Here is a 16732-nt window from a genome sequence, read left to right on the forward strand (position 1 = left end):
AGCAAAAATATAGCTATTAATGATACTTCAGAAATGTTGCTTTCTGCAGTCTGTGTATCACAAGGTTTTCACATCTGAAGTGCCGTAAGCTTTGTCTGTATTACACTGACACTGCACTAACTGTGTCTATCTCTAGTGGAGCGTAAAGCCAGAATAGCCTGTAGTTGGATCCAGTAAGTGAATTAGAGATTGAATTTATTTAAGCAACATCTTTATATTCTAAAGCATTAATGCTCAGACACAGCTCCGTTTGGAAATGCTAAATAGATCCACGAAACACAGAGTTCCTGCCCGTGATCTTACAATATATTCATACTTTAAAAAGAGAAGTGACATAGGGCACAGAATTGATTTGATTTTCATCTGTAGGGCTCATGTCGTCTCCTTCTCTGTTGTACTCGTTATGAGGTTACGAGTGAAAACCAGAACCCGGTGGCCATGACAATACAATATACTTGAAAGGAACAAATAATACAAAACATGCGCTTTATTTTACACCACATACAGCCTCAATATAATTCACTTAAAAGGCGACATGATGTGATGAAAAGTCTGAGTTAAATATCTCTGAAATCTCTTCTTGTTAAATCTGGAGCTCTATTTGCAAAATATCTGTAGATAATTAGAAGAAATGTGTTACAATATGTGAAGTATTTCCCACGATGCTTCAACTATGCAGAGCTCCAGCTCTCTCAATAACAAACTGTACAAAGTGCAGCACCAGCTTATTGTGCGAGCGTTGAAAAAGAAGTGATTGATAAGCTGCGAGGCTCCGGTCCTATTGTCAAGAATCACTCGTGGCTGCAGGGGGAAACCTGCTCTCCCTGTTAGGGATCAGCAGCTCAGGCAATTCCCAGTAACTGATGGACCGTCATGCTCGGTCATTACAGGTTTCCCAGTAATTGTGCTTGTAAATCCAGAGCCAGTGTTTCTTTTAAGCTGGTGATGTTTAACTAACGGCGCTCTTCAAAAGAAAGGGTCAGGCATCAATGGTGCTATGTGGGAGCGGGACATGTAACACATGGCTTCCAGAAGGAACATCCATCTGCTCATTCATTTGTATTCAACAGGAAGTGGTATGAGAGCAAACTTTGAAAATATCTCAGAATCTCCTCTTCTGCTACATTATTTGTTCATAACAATTAGTCGTTTGGTGTGTCCGTTACCTCCCGCCAAAAATGGCTTAATGGTAATCTATACGATATCCAGCATAGCTCCCAACCTCCGATCTCCCTCAGGTTAACACTGTTAGCTCTTTCAGGAATCTCAGTTTCTGTTGTTTTCACTGTTAGTTCTATTAGCTGCAAGCCGCCGGCTCAACCGTCGCCGTGTTAAGAGCTGTGCAGAGGCGATAGAAATGCTCCCAATTTTGCATTTAGCACCTTTAAATGAAAAATAATTAACATGATCTTCATTAACATATCCCACAAAATCAATTCACATGTAATCCACGTAATTGTGAACCAGGAAGTATAAAGAGCAACAATCACCATTTAGGGAAGAGGTCGGGGTGGATGGGTGGGTCAAAAAACACCAGACTTTTGTCCAGGGGACCGCTGTTTGTATCCCATGTGAAACCAGAGGTCAACATTGATTTATTTGTCACGTAACTTCTGTACTTAAGTTACGCCACTTCCGGAGCTTCTTTTTTTTTATGTCCCAAACCACAATTTTTTTCCTAAACCTAACCAAGTAGTTTTGTTTGCCTCAACTTAACCAAGTCGATCTTTTCCTAAACCTAACTAAATAGTTTTGTTTCCTGTGAAGATGAAAGTTTATTTTGAATTGACTGGAGTGGAAACTGACACGTGCGTCAGGTGTTGCTGGAGATCCGTTGGAAAATGCACAAAAAAATGAGGAACTTTTACTTTTCGTAAGATATCATACGAACCGTTGTATGAGGATACGTTGTTTGTTTACATCGCCAGGCCAGCCTCGCGTGCCTTTTAGTGCATCTAAACTGATGCTCTGCACTGCTCTCATACGGCAGTTCCAGCTGATCACGTCATCTTGACCGACGATGCTGTTGCGGAAGGGTAGAACCCACCCTCAGATTCTCCCTTAGGTTAACACCGTTAGCTCTGTCAGCATTGTTGCTGTTGTTTTCACTGTTAGTATTGTTAGCTGCGAGCCACTGCGTCAGCCGTCACCATGTTGAGAGCCGCGCGGAGGCATTGAATGCTCCCAATTTTAAGAATAACATGATCTTCAATAATCAGCTGTAATAACACATGTTGAAATTTGGCTCTGCAAGAATCCCACACAGTCACTTTTACTTGTTACCATTTTGTGCCAGAAATTGAAGTAAAGTGAGTGCTCACTAGCCCTTAAAGCCAGACTCAACTTTAACTTTTAAACATACAATTATGTAACTTTTGACTATGTAGCTTTTGAAGAACAGCAGCTACTGTGGCAATTAAATGCTTTAAATTTAGTTCTAAAACTGTGTAACACGAGCATAAAGGGAGCAAACTGACATCAACATTAGCCACCCAAAGCGACTGGTCCTACCAGAACAAGTAAGGCTGTAACTGCTGAGGGAACTGATGCGTTTTATTGCTTGTGAGTTCAACTTTTTATTTGCAAGAGAATAAAAGTGCCATTTCATCTTTCAAAAGTTACATAGTCTTGCCAACAACCCGCATTCAGTCTGTGAGCAACTTTGTTTATTAGGAGAGGCTTCATTTTGTCCATGTGCACAGAGCTCTTAACATGTGGATAATGTATTTTTACTGCTCTGGTATCGTGTTTCGGGGGAGCTTAGGGCAGAAACGGCAGTGAATTCTTATTAAGAGCCCATGAACGTAAAAACAAAAACCATGTCAGCTCCAAGCTGTTTTTGAAACATTTATTCTGTATTTCCAGAGGACTGAATAGACGCAATAAACTTTCAGTCTGCGCTTGCCAGGATATCTGATTGGCTGTCGACAGTCAATGACTCCTGAAGGTTTTAGTCGTGTCCAACGTTCTTTGGCTGTCAGACCTTAAACTGTTCACGCAGCAGCTGAGCTTTCCTTGTTGTTCAGCTGTACAGGAAATTAAGCAACTTTTGGGAAGTTGTTTATCATGTATGTTTGCGGTGTGAATGTCGGGTAAGAGGGGAAGGAAAGACAGTTGATGGAGCCAAGTGACCTCAGGACTGAGGGGAGAGTCATTACATTCAGCACTGAGTTCGTGTTGTGGCCTTTAAATATAATGTGACCACAATTTGGAAGTCTTAACATTATAACATTGTCAACAGAAGGCTAAGTAATGATCATCGACCAAGTCCTCAAACGTTTTAGAACCACAGACCCATTCAATGTAGGCTGATGTATTTATTTTTACACCCAGAGTAGCCTCCAGCATGAAATCAATATGTATACTGTGTGACACCATTGTCTAACTCTCAGTTCAAGCTCACACCATTGGATTGATTACCGCCAACAGGCTCCTTTCCCATTAAATAATCACAATCTGTGTTGGTGGAGGAACTCATCCATTATATACAAAACATTCATACACTTAACATTTTGCTCTGGCTCCACTTCTCTCTCTGCCTCAATTTGCATTTTAACTTTGGCTCATATTTGCTGAGGCATTTGGGAGTCGACCACAACTGAAGTCTTATGTTAACTGTCAATGACCAGTGGAAGTTTGTAGCCCTTAAACACTGAACCAACTCCGATTTTAACTGCTTGTCAGGATGTTTGAACCGCCAACCCTCCAAATATAAGCTTCGCTCTGTAACCTGCTGTGAGGCCAATATATATATACGTCAAACACAAAGTGCTGTTCCGTCAGTGTGAAGGCAGCGAAATACAGCTGGAGGAGGTCTTCATCGCTCAATTTTGTAACTTTCTGAAACTGACAATCTGACAGTCACACTCACTTTCTGCAGCAGCTAGCCAAGTACGTGTTGGAAAAGAAACTGGGCAGAGCTCCAAACACACAAATTCCTCACATTGCAGCCTGTGCCTCTGAGCCGGTAGTGATCGAGTCATTGTGCTTTCAGAGGAGAGGCAGGAGAAGTGAGACTGAAATTACAATCAAATTCCCAACAAAAGTACATAGAAAGATATGCAGCAATAAGCAATTTACCCTTCACCTCCACCCTTTATTTTAATCAGAATTGCACAGCAGCTGCTACTAAACACACACCAGGGAACACAGCAATATTTGTACTACCTGTACATGCAGTTATTTTCTGTAACCTGATCATTGAAGTTTTGAACTCCCCTTACAATTGTGCACTTATTAGAATAGCTTGCATTCAAACGTGTGCATACCGTTGGGAGATGCTACCGCAGTGGTGGCGACTTCGTTACACGTGTATTGCAATCAGCTGAGAATCCCGCCTACACTGAGGGGGAACTATCCACAGTGGAATACCAAATAGAGGAAAGGACCTGGTACCAAATGTGAGTCGAGTCGAGTCGAACCATACAGTGGAAATGAGGCATACAGTGTGATTGCTATAAAGGTATTAGCAATGAACTGCTAACACTTTAAGTCCCCTTATTTAGCATTTATAAGCAGTATACAAACACATGCATGTAGGGATGTTAATAATTAATTAAAAAGCTGAGAAAAACTCGTCTGGTCCACCTTAAGAGAGTCTATGTCGGCGTTACAGATACAGGAAGTTGGCTCCTGTCTATAGCTCGCTTGAGCGGAGGAGTTGTAGCCTCGTAACATTTATTCACCGACACATAAACTGAACACACACTGTCTGCTACACCTACGTTCACAGCTATAACGCCAACTTGCTAAACTAAACTAAATGTGCGGTGGAGACTTTTATTGGGAAAGTGGCTGCGACACTACACGCAGCATCGTGGCTGCTAAGTTAACGCTCCCGGACGGGTGAACTGGGGACTGTCTGTTGTGCTCATACACTGCAGCTGCATGTGAGGCAAAAATCTTGTCGGTTAACGGTTAATAATCGGTTAACGAGGGTCGGTTGTCGCTTAAGAAAATGTTTCAAAATTAGCATCCCTACATGCACGTAAACATTTAATAGATGGTTTATAACACACTATAATGTAGTTGTAAGCAAATGTACAGTATTTGTCAATACATTTTTAACTGTAATGAACTATAGTCAGTTTATACACCAGCCTCCACTTAAGGTTGTGCAACAGGAGTTATAGTTGTTGGCAAATACATGAATAAAGACTTATATCTGCTTACAAAAAAAATTAAAATTAAATAGGGGGACATAAAAAGTGTTGCCAATAAACTTAACAGTCAATCGTAGTTTTTTAAGTGGAACTAAATAAGTTAATCCTCATGAGGAGGTGTGGGTGGAGTGAGTATCGCAGATAATTTACATTTCACAAATTGAAGGAAATTTTTAAATTGCTATAAATTCTCAAAAGTGTAATTAATCCAAGACCACACGCTTATTCAAACCGTTCGCTTATACTTATTCTTATATTATATCAAACAAAGCTGAACAAACCACAAAAGGCAATAAAAAAAAGAAAAGTAGTGCACTGATAGCAGGTAGAATCTCTGTTGTAGTTTGCATGGGAGCACTTGCCCTCAGTGCTCCACATCCACCCACCAACTAGCCCCACCTCTGCTGTCCCCGACTTGTCAGACACTGGTTCTCTAGCGAGTTGTGATGAACTGTCATGTGCGTGACTAAACCGGCTCAACACTGTGCTGTTGGTTGGAGAAATCACTCATCCATTACAGCCCCTCAGTGTCTGTGAAAACAGCTTCAGGCAGGGCGGTTTGGACCAAGACATGGAGAGAGACTGTTTTCTCTGCAGTGGGAAGCACGGTTCATGCTTCTCCCTAACCCCTTGCAAACAGCATGCCAACGCAAGTCTCAAACAGCACCTTCTCTATCCACTTGTAAATTCACCCGCTCGGCAGCACAGGAAGGGAATGTAAATTAGGTGTGACTAACAGCAAGATGGGAATCCAGGCAGTTTTTCCCCCTCCTCTCTCGCTGTTCTCCCCTGGCTACCGAGGGTTTTGTACACATCCACTTTCCTGCAGTGCTCCAGGCTGTCGGCTTGGTTTCTCGTACAGAATGACTTCAGCTGGAGGTGTGCTAAGCTGAGGCCAGATAAGGGAAAGAAGATAGAAGGGTAGCGTTGCTGAGCTGAAGTCAGAATGAAGCCTTTTTAAAAAACCTATTAGATTTTTCATGAACTGGGAGCCCTTTCGCTTCATCTTCAAAATCATTGGACCAGTCATGCTTCCTGAAATATGGGAAATTCAACTGCCCATGTGATTCCTCAGAAGCATTTTAGCTGTATTGACTGCTGCAAGCTTTGTAAACATTAGGTACACTAAATTCTTGTGTTGAAGGATCAGGCTGGTGATATTTTTGTCATTGCAAACAAATCCCATGAAAAGACCAAAATGAACAATAAATTGGCCCTACTAACAGCGAGTACAGCCTGTGTAGCCAAAGCCTGTTATAGATTATTCCTCTTTGCTATAAAGATCCATGTCCACAAATATTAAAAACACATCAATGAGCCACACATTGTGTTCATTACAACGAACATAGACACAGTAGTTTCAGTCCCACGTACACCAACCTGGTGCACCCATTGTATATAAATCTACAGCAGAAAATAGTCCCCAAGAAATGCAATATTTTCGTCATTGAGCAACTCTGCAAAAAACTACAGTACCCAGTAGACTGAAATATCTCTACAACTATCGGTTGGATCGCAATTAAATGTTTTACAGACATTCCTGGTGCCCAGAGGATGAATCCTTTTGCTTTTAGCACCACCAGCAGGTCAAATTTTTCACTTATCCATTGAAATAACTCGCCATCCCCGAAAATGATTGGTACAAAATGTGTTATTGACATTCATGATTCTCAGACGATGTTTCCAACTGACCGTGGTGATCCCCTGACTTTTCCTCCAGCACCTGCAAAGCTAATGACATTCCCATCAGCTTTGGCTGTACTTTGTGTTTACTGCTAATTATTATCATGCTAACATGCTAAACTGAAATGGTGAGCATGGTAAACATCAATCCATCAGCATGTTAGCATTGTCATTGTGAGTATGTTTGCATACTGTTGTTATCATTCAGTGCAAAGCTCCGTACAGCCTCACAGAGCCGCTAGCGTGACTGTAGACTCAACGACACAAAAATGCCAAATAATCGCCTGTGAATAGTATACAGTGTATATATAAGGAGCGAATCTGGTCTGCGCTGCCTTTGTCAAGGTTGAAAGGAGTAATAAAGTTTACCGTCTTGGTTCGGACTACGGAGCCGACGCGTTGTTTCATAAATATACCCGTTCCGTACAACGTGATTGGTTGATGTTACATTTGCGATGCAAAAACTCAGAAATATGGATCACGTTCGGAAAAAAAAGTATGTTGCTTTTTCACTGCGTAATATTTGCGTTCTTCGTGAAAGTATTCTTGACAAAAATAACAGTGTGAAAAAATATATTGACGTGTGAATTAATCGCACAAAAAGGTGTGCAAAGGCCTTTAGGCTGCATTTACACCAAATCAGGCGTTACGACGATTAGCGCAGGGTCATGCGATGGTGTGGGAGTGTCACTTAATGGCCCATTAATACCAAGCGACTGCACAGCGATTAAAGCGGGGGTAAGCAGAATGTTTTTGGCATCATTGGGCAAAAACTCCATAAAAACAGCATATTGTAATTCAAGTGTTCTGAGAGAAAATTAGACTTCTGCACCTCCTTATGGCTCTGTTTTCAGGCTTTGTAAAAATCTAGCCCGTGACGGGAGACTTTGGCCGAAGGTCCGATGACATCATTCTGCATAATAAGAAGCCATGTGCTTCTGTTTACAGCTGTGTGCGTCTGTGCTCAGCCGGTCAAATCCACGGCCATGACGGAACACGTCGTCGAAAGCAAAAAAAACAAAATCAAACATGCTAGACTTTCTGTCGGGACGTCGTGAGGCGGGAAGTCAGTAAGTGTAGAGAGACGGATAAACACATCATTGGTTTTGGTTGATTTGTGAGATTTGACACAAATTAGAGCAACACCAGCTTTATCTACCAGAACCCTGAAAATAAGTGTGTGAACTGAAGATTCATCAGTTCATATGAGCTTTTCTATAAACTACAGATGTGTAAAACACCCTGGTGAAATATATGCCATCCCATCTGTTCCTTGACACCATCTTTGACATCAAACCATTAAATCCTGCCTTTTAGTTTCAGAGCTTTCGCACTCTAAACTTCTTTTTACTCTCCAGGCAGTATACTTGTGATAGACACTGAATTGGTTATTGTGGGAGCCCAGTGGGAATCAATGTAACAGATACTGTTGAAGGTGTTACATTCAGTCACAGAGCTGCTGGTGCTCCACTTTTAACTTCCCCCTTTTCTGTGTCATCATTTCAAGGCATGAAGACATTTCCTCATGTCAAAGTGTGTCATCAGAGGAGTGTATCAACATGTGGATAAAGTGTATATGCATAGCTGCTCTAGGTTTATTATCCAGGTGCATTGGGACCGATGTGTAATAAAAAAGACTCTCGCTATCGCATACTCTCGCAGAAAGAGAAACAGCAACCAGCCAATTATTCTTGTGATTATTACTGCAAGGAAGCTGATGGGCCTGCATGTTATTGATGTCAGGGAGGATGTCAATGAACCTCTATTTCAATCTAATAAATACTCTTTGCACTACTGCCCCTGGCTTTGCAAGGGATTATGTGAGTGCGCTTTCCATCAGCGATGAGCTGCATTCTCCCGCTGTGTGTAATGGGAATAGTATGCAGTCATATTTGTGAACATGTAAGCAGAGTATCCGAGTGTATGAGCGTCTGTGTGGCTGTGTGTGTGTGTGTGTTTTACGGTCTGGATGATGGAGTGCTAGCCCTCTGCAGACAACCTGTGCTTATTTTATGGCCTCCTCCCCAGCTGCAGCATGTGGGCAATAAACCTTTCTCCAGCAATCTCCAAACAGTGCAGCAATCAATGGGAAATTATCTCAGCCAATCGATGGGCCAGCCTTTCTATTTCTCCCTCTCTCTACCTCTCCCGCTGTCCTATCTGTATCCCTTTCTCCCACCACCCCTCCCCTCATCCCTTCTGTCTCATTTTTGCTGTCTCCCTGGTTTTTCCACCCACTCCTTCACTCCCTTCCCCATCCCCCCACTTTTACTTGCATTCCCTCCAGCTCTCTCTCTCGGCTCCGCAGCACCTACTCTGAAATGCGACAGCTCAGCAGCTCCAGAGCCATTAAGGAAAGCCGCCCTCACCCGTGGAATATGTACCACTGCCGGATTGGCTTTCCTGGTGAATATAATGAGTCTGACTTGTTCATACAACCTCTGACAGACGTGACAACAAGGGCAACTTACTGCACTCTGTGTCGTCGTTGTTGCTGTTGTCCTTGGTCGTCCACGGCCAGCTGCACAAAACGTTATTTCTCCATGTTTCACTCAAGGATGTATTTTAATAAGTTGAGAAAATTGCCTAAAGGACACTTCTCAAACTTGTTTCTCTGCATTAGAAAAAAAATACTAAGTGGTTTCCAACATTCAGTCCTTTAAGCAGCGTTAATACTCTAAAGCTGCTACGCTGACAGAACTGACATGACAATTAACTGTTACTTTGGCTTCATTCACACACACACAAACACTGAGGCTACATCCACACTAATGCGTTTCTAATTCTCTAATTCATTTTGAAACTGAAACTAAAATCTCCATCCTATCGAGCGTTTTAGGACCATTTCAGAACTAATCTCTGTCCATGCCACCACCATGGATGTATAAAGAGAACTGGATACAGCGTCGGAGGCGGGCTCCCGTTCAATCCTACGAGGTTGCTCAGTGGCGCATGAAGCCAAAACTGCTCGACTGCCGAGTGATAAAGTACCCGTATCAGCCGGCGATCTTCTGCATCCAACGGGCCCATAGAGCAGGCGCAGTAGCGTTTCCTTTAACTCCCAGCCCTCGCTCCAGCCTCGGTCTGGGTCTCATTCATATGAACGGAGGAAGCAAAATAACTCTGGATTCAGCTATTAGTGCGTTGTACAACTTTTAAAACAAATGAAGAAGCGAACATGGGTGTCTGCATCATTGTTTTTAAAGGTCTCTATTTCTGTCCGTCCAGACTGAAACACAATCCCGGAGTTTTAAACTAAAACGGGGTCAGTAGCGTTTTCAAACATCTCCGTTTTAGGGTTTCAAAAACGCCAAAGTAGTGTGGACATTAGGCGTAAACATTGCAGAAGTTATCTGTTTTGAAATGAAAACGTATTAGATTGGAAGCCAGAGGAAGCAGACTAACTCCAGTGATAACCCCTAACCCCTTTTTTAATAGATACTAGAATCATATTATTTGCAGAGTATGTGAACACATACAAGGAATTTGACTCTGGTTTTCTGTTGCTGTCAATGTACTTACACAGAAAAATACATATAGCTAAGAACAAGGACAACAAAGCTGGACAAAGGTAAAAATTACTATTTAATTAGTATATACAGATATTAATATATACAAAAAGTATCTATATATTAAACAAAAAACAATGACAACAATGAAATTATTTTATATTTTTATTACACCTTACTGCAGTTTGCTCTACGGAGCTTTATAATGTTTTTCAGCTTGCTGTTTTGTTTTTTTGGCCCCAACTGGTTCTCTATTCCCGCTCTCACAGAGCAGTTTCAGCCACAGCAGTAAGCTATTTTCAGTGAAGAGGCTCTCAAAACTGACTGTAAGCCACCTGCCCAGCACTTAATAGTAAACAGACACAGTTAGCGACTAGCTGGTGAACATAGTGGAGCATTTATCAGCTAAAGAGCCAAGTACTTCCCTCAGGAGTTGAAGACAAAGACAGAGAGAATATTGAACTTACATCTGCCAGGTGGCGGGGCGGCGATGACTTTGAATAAATGCTAATGTTGCTCCGTGTCTGCTGGAAGTGTAAATAGGCAACTGTTTAACAACTTCATAAGGTGATAATATGACAGTGTTGGGTTTACAGCCAGGCGGCAACCTCCGGGTCTGAGAAGTGAAGCCAATGCGGAAGTGCCCTAAAGCCAGCAGGACTCCTCTGGTTGCAAAAAGAAGTCTGATTGTATAGAAGTCTATGAGAAAATGAGCCTACTTCTCACTTGATTTATTACCTCAGTAAACATTGTAAACATGAGTTTATGGTCTCAATCGCTAGTTTCAGGTCTTCTTCAATACAGCATGATGTTCATTTAGTAAATTATGGTCCCATTTAGAGTCAAATAGACCATTGACAGGTCGCTACAACAGCGTTGTCCGGTCTGGGAGTTGTCTGTGTTTACGTCTTACAACTTTAACCCTTTCAACTAAAAATGTCTTATTCAGTATTCGGTTGTACTTAGCTCCACCCTCTCGTGTCACTTCTGGTTGCAAAAAAACAAGATGCCGGCGGCCAAAAACCAAGATGGCGACGGCCAAAATGCTGAACTCGAGGCTTCAAAACCGTAGTCCACAAACCAATGGTTGACGTCACATTAATATACTGTCAATGGTTTACGGTCGTGTCTAAGGTAGCACGCAAATTGCATTGCGTTTGAGCGCGCCCTCCGCGCACCTACATTGAAAACAATGGATTTGAGGGCGCAAAAAACGGGGCACCTGAACAGCCCTTTACAGTATCCTTATAGGAATAGTAGAGCACTTGAGGCTATTTCTGCAACTAAAGTATCAGGAATTCTGTATTTTCTTAATTTAATTGGATATTGCAGATGTAACATAACATTGTGTGAGTTACTCATTAGTATTGATAGCAATGCATTTTATTGTGCCTTTTCAGCCAGCCGGTGGCTTGAGTGGGGTCATAGAGCCAAATCAAGCATTGCAAATACATTAAATATTTTGTCTTGTTTTATGTAGTATTATAACTAAAAAAATGTTTTTTTGGCTCAGAGATCCCTAATTAGAGGACTTGTAGTATATGTCAAAAAATCTGATCCATCACTTCACTTCAATACTCCAAAAAACATTAACTTTGTGCACGGTGCATTTTCATTTCAGCATCCTTCTGTGTCCTTGGAAGTTGAAGAATTTCTCATTATGCTGGGATGCACATGGGGCTAACTGTGCTGACATTAGCCAAATGAAGAACTAACACAGTAGAACTGCTAAATGCTCATTCTGTGAGTGCTTAGTTTGACTTATATAATCAGCTTGTTTTCATATATGCTCATACACAACATCTCACAGAAATGTCATGACAAGGAAAACTGCCCGAGGCAATTTCCCATAATATTGACTCAAGCTCTCACTCGCACAACACCCAGAAAGAATCAAGCATGATGCAATTCTGTTATGGTGGATTTATCATTAAAGCAATCTTGGAGAACTGTTTGGCAGCATTCACCCAAACATTCCAGATGTGTTTCCACGCCTAAGCAGAGCGCTCGCTCCTGGCAGAACAGACAGTCACTGACAGCCATTCAGACAGGCTTGGAAATGGTGAGCAAACAGCACTTCTCCTAAACACCTTGTTTATGCTGCTGCTACCCACAGAGTTCAGCCATAACGTGACAACATGAAAAGAAAGCACAAGTGACAACCACCACCCCTGCCTGTCACACTTGTATCATGTTTTCCCCCGCCTCAGCCATGGGGAAAACAGCCAGCTAATGCCGTGGTTTGACAAGCAGGAGGCTTGTGTTAGGCAGAGACACGGGGTTATTATTTGCCTTGCAGTTAAGAACGGGGTCAACACAGGTTATCAAAACCCAGCTGAGGTTGTTCTGCACAGAAAGAGGACAAAGCAGCAGACCATAGTTGCTGAGCTCAAATGGGAGAATTTGATATTGTGAATGATATTGTGATATTGAGAGAGAGAGAGAGGTGTCACAGTTCCAGTATGTTAGGAGTTGAGCTGCAGTCAGTGGCTGCAGGGGTTTTGTTTACACACCATAGCTACAAGCATTTATATAAATAGCAACTTGATCAAATCCCTCTTTCAGATTCTCAGCTGTTAGCATCTTTGTAAACATTCTCATCGGAGCTTCACATGAATCCTGAGCAATAAATTATAACCATGGAGATTCTCACAACAATGGAGGCTACTGTATTATGGCTTTGAAATGGCAGTCTGCTAATCAGCAAGTCCGTGCAGGACAGGTGCTGTAAGCTGGTTCAGCTACCAAATCAAAACAAGAGGTTGATGAAAGAATTCTCGACTGTTACATTCTTGGCAGAGCAAGAAACATGCATAGACATTAACATTCCTCGGATGCATCAGTGGAGTTGACTGAGAAACGATTGTATAGTGTAATGTTTATTAGTTACTACTGACAGCACTTCCTGCTTTCCTTTGGTTTTGATTATTCTGTTGACGCCTGGTGCAAATCATGTCTTTCTGCTAGAGTTCAGGCTGTTGTTGCAGATGGCTTCAAATCAAGTTGGTAGATAAAAGTATCCCACAAGGATCAATATTAGGCCCCTTACTATTTACTATATACATGAATAATATTAATTTCTAACTAGAACTGCAATGATTGATTGATTAATCTATTAGTTGTCAATTATTAAATTAATCACCAAGTATTTTGATAATCTGTATTTTTTTCTTCTTATAAGAAAAAAAGTCAAAATTCTCTGATTCCAGTTTTTTAAATGTGAATATGTTCTGGTTTCTTTACTCCTCTATAACAGTAAACTGAATATCTTTGAGTTGAGGACGTCCTCTTGGGGTTTGGGATACATTGATCAACATTTTTCGCCATTCTCTGACATTTTATAGACTAAAGAACTAATTGATTAATCGAGAAAATAATCAACAGATTAATCAACAATGGAAGATAATCGTTAGTTGCAGCCCTTTTTCCAACTGAACATAGCAATGTCCATTTTTATGCTGACGATACCATCATCGGCTCTTCCTCAAACCAAGCCTTCTCAAGATTACAGTCTCTTTTATTCATTTGACGCTTGTTCTTAATTCCAGACAAAAGATAGAATAGTATAGTATAGTATGCTTTTATAAGAGCACAGAGCTTTGATGTTCCAACTCCAGTACTCTTACTGGAAATGTAATAGATACAGAAGAGAATTATAGGAATTTGAGGACATTACCCTTTTTAACCCAAGGATGCCATTTACCACAGAGCCACTCAATTCATGACTCAAGACAGCTATCACACTCACCACTTATATGAAAAAAGTCTGATGGTCATCACTGACATCCAGAAGGCATTAGAATGCCTGTGTTTTCATTCATACAGCCATGCTATCTGTTGTAAATTGCTGAGATACTTAACATCCTTGGTTGATTTCAAAGTGAACAAACATGACACCAGATCACAGAATTGGTCAGCTTTAAACGCTCCACATACCACCTCTGAACCGGGGAAGATGTTTCCGATACTATGCACCTTAAACTGCAAAACTAGCTGAAGTTACAGACACTCATTCCTCTGAGGGACGTTAAAGTTCAGCTTATTGATATTTTTGATACCATTTGTGACCGTTTATGTGTGAGTGTGATGACCGCTTTCGCATGACTGAATTGTCTTGCAGTAATCAACGTATCATCATCCGTATGATATCTTAGGAAAATGTATTCCTCATTTTTTTGTGTGTTTCATTACGAATGTCGAGCGTGACGCACGTGTCAATTTCCACTTCAGTCTTTTCAAAAAAAACTTATGTCTTTATAGGAAACAACTTGGTTAGGCAACAAAACTACTTAGTTAGGGTTAGGAAAAGATTGACTTGGTTAGGTTTAGGCAACAGAACTACTTGTTTAGGTTTAGGAAAAGATCGTGGTTTGTGTTAAAATAACTCCGGAAGTGATGTAACTTAAGTACGGAAGTTACATGACAAATAAATCAGCGTTGTCTGCTGGAATACAAACGGTGTATGAGAACATCCTGCTGTAATGTACTGTATGTAACTTGTATAAGAGTTAAAAACATTACATGCTACATTTACATGTAGCTCAGTATTATGTTTTTAACTAACAGCATGCTTTTGCCATCCTTTGTGTATGTGGTCTTTGTTACCATTGATTAATACCGAATGTACATCTATATAACTGACTTAAAGGACACCTTCTTTTACTGCCAACAAAGGTCGTGGTCTAATCGCTATTTGCTGTGGAATAAAAGGTCTGATTGGCCTTTTACCTCATCATCTCTCTCTCTCTCTCTCTCTTTCTCTCTCTCTCTCTCTCTCTCTCTCTCTCTCTCTCTCTCTCTGTCCTCTGTCTATCCGAGGCCGCCTCTAATCAGCCGGCCTTGAGCTCTCAGAAAGGTCACTGTCCCTTTGATGGTGTTTTGATTCATCCCTTCCTCTTTTCTCCCCTCCCACCCTTCCCTTTCCACCCCCTTTCTCTCACAGGGAAGCTGGAGAGTCAATACCACCAGGGTGCCAAGAAGGGGCTGGTCCCGTCAGCTGCAGAGTGACGTCAGGAGGAAGAAGCTGAGGAGGAAAAACAGTCTGATCTCACGGGAACATGGTTTTCAAAAAAATGGCTTCATTCTCCACTGGGTTGTCCTGACATTTTACCAGGAGTTATCAACGCTGACATATTATCAGTATCAGCTCTATCAGATGGCATTTGCATTTTACAGGATTATTGCTTAAAATTTTGCAGTATATAGACATATAATCATTTTGACAAATTTCTATATTCTGCTTTGTCTCTATTTGATTGTTTGCAAAAATAAAAAAAGATCCTTATGTTTAATTTTATGCTCGTCTTATTCCAATTATTTGTCAAAATACAGATGTCACCTTTTAGAAAATGTTCTACCACTGTCTATTTGGTTTCTCAAAGCACAAGAGATAAAATTTGAAATGGCTTAATTTAGTTTTAATTTGCTCATCAGGTTTTATGAGACAACAGAGACAGAAAATAATAAATATAAATAAATATTACAGCTTCATTTTTAGTCAAGAACCTACAAACCACAAGATAAATGCTGTCCCTCTCGTCAGAGGCAGGCCTTTCTCACACCTACGACCATTTAGACCAACAATAGCACCGTGTTAAAAAAAACAGCCTTCTCATTCATTTCAATGAGACCAATTCATTGACACCGCAGGGGAGGAGGGACGCAGAGGAATCCAGCAAAAACAATGCACGGCCGTCAAGCAAATATGTTGATCCTGGCTCATCGGCGTAATCCAGCGTCACCCGGCAACACACTGTTTAGACTAATCGAATACAGTACATGCATGTGCTCATTCCTCATAGCCTTACAGCGTGTAAAGTTTTGCATTGTGGTAATTATGTTGTTTACCTCACAAGCATTGAGCAGGAGGAGGAAATTACTGCTGCCGCAATAACTTTTCAGAGTTGTAAATTCCTGCCTCAAAGGAGTATAAACCACCGTCTGATAAGCCCTCAGACTCGTGGACTTATTACGCCCACACGAGGAAAACCTTTGGGTTCTTTGGACGCAAAGATATTCCTTCCCTTTGAATCTCTTGTGCACGTCATTTGAATCCAGCATGGGAATGACAGACTCCGCCACTGACAATCCAAACTACTTTATAGGGAGATAACTTATGAGTGTAAATCATAGTCTGTATATAGAAATGGACGACGCGTCTCCACTTCCTCCCACTGTACAGAATTGAAGCCAATTTACCATGGATACTGGAGCTGCCATCTTGAGATTTTGACGTCATTTGGAGCCAGAGTCTGCGCAGTAGTGATCGGGCGGTGGAGCCGCGGTATCGAGGTCACCCGACCGAACCAATCGCGAGTCGAGCACGGCCGCAACTTGTCAGCGAGAGAGATTCCCAGCTGTCAATCATGACGTCTCACC

At 41.4% G+C, this 16732-nt stretch overlaps 1 protein-coding gene across 1 annotated transcript in view; it reads left to right on the forward strand.

Moving 5' to 3' along the window:
- The window catches only part of trip4 (thyroid hormone receptor interactor 4), a 95737-nt gene extending 80087 nt beyond the window's left edge, over positions 1 to 15650 (forward strand). The window contains exon 13 of the mRNA XM_037793299.1: positions 15297 to 15650. Within this exon, the coding sequence (XP_037649227.1) occupies positions 15297 to 15361 (65 nt within the window). The 3' untranslated portion in view covers positions 15362 to 15650. The remainder of the gene's footprint in view (positions 1 to 15296) is intronic.
- Positions 15651 to 16732: the final 1082 nt, after the last annotated feature.

Source organism: Sebastes umbrosus, chromosome 2, assembly GCF_015220745.1.
Source record: "Sebastes umbrosus isolate fSebUmb1 chromosome 2, fSebUmb1.pri, whole genome shotgun sequence".
Classification (NCBI taxonomy): domain Eukaryota; kingdom Metazoa; phylum Chordata; class Actinopteri; order Perciformes; family Sebastidae; genus Sebastes; species Sebastes umbrosus.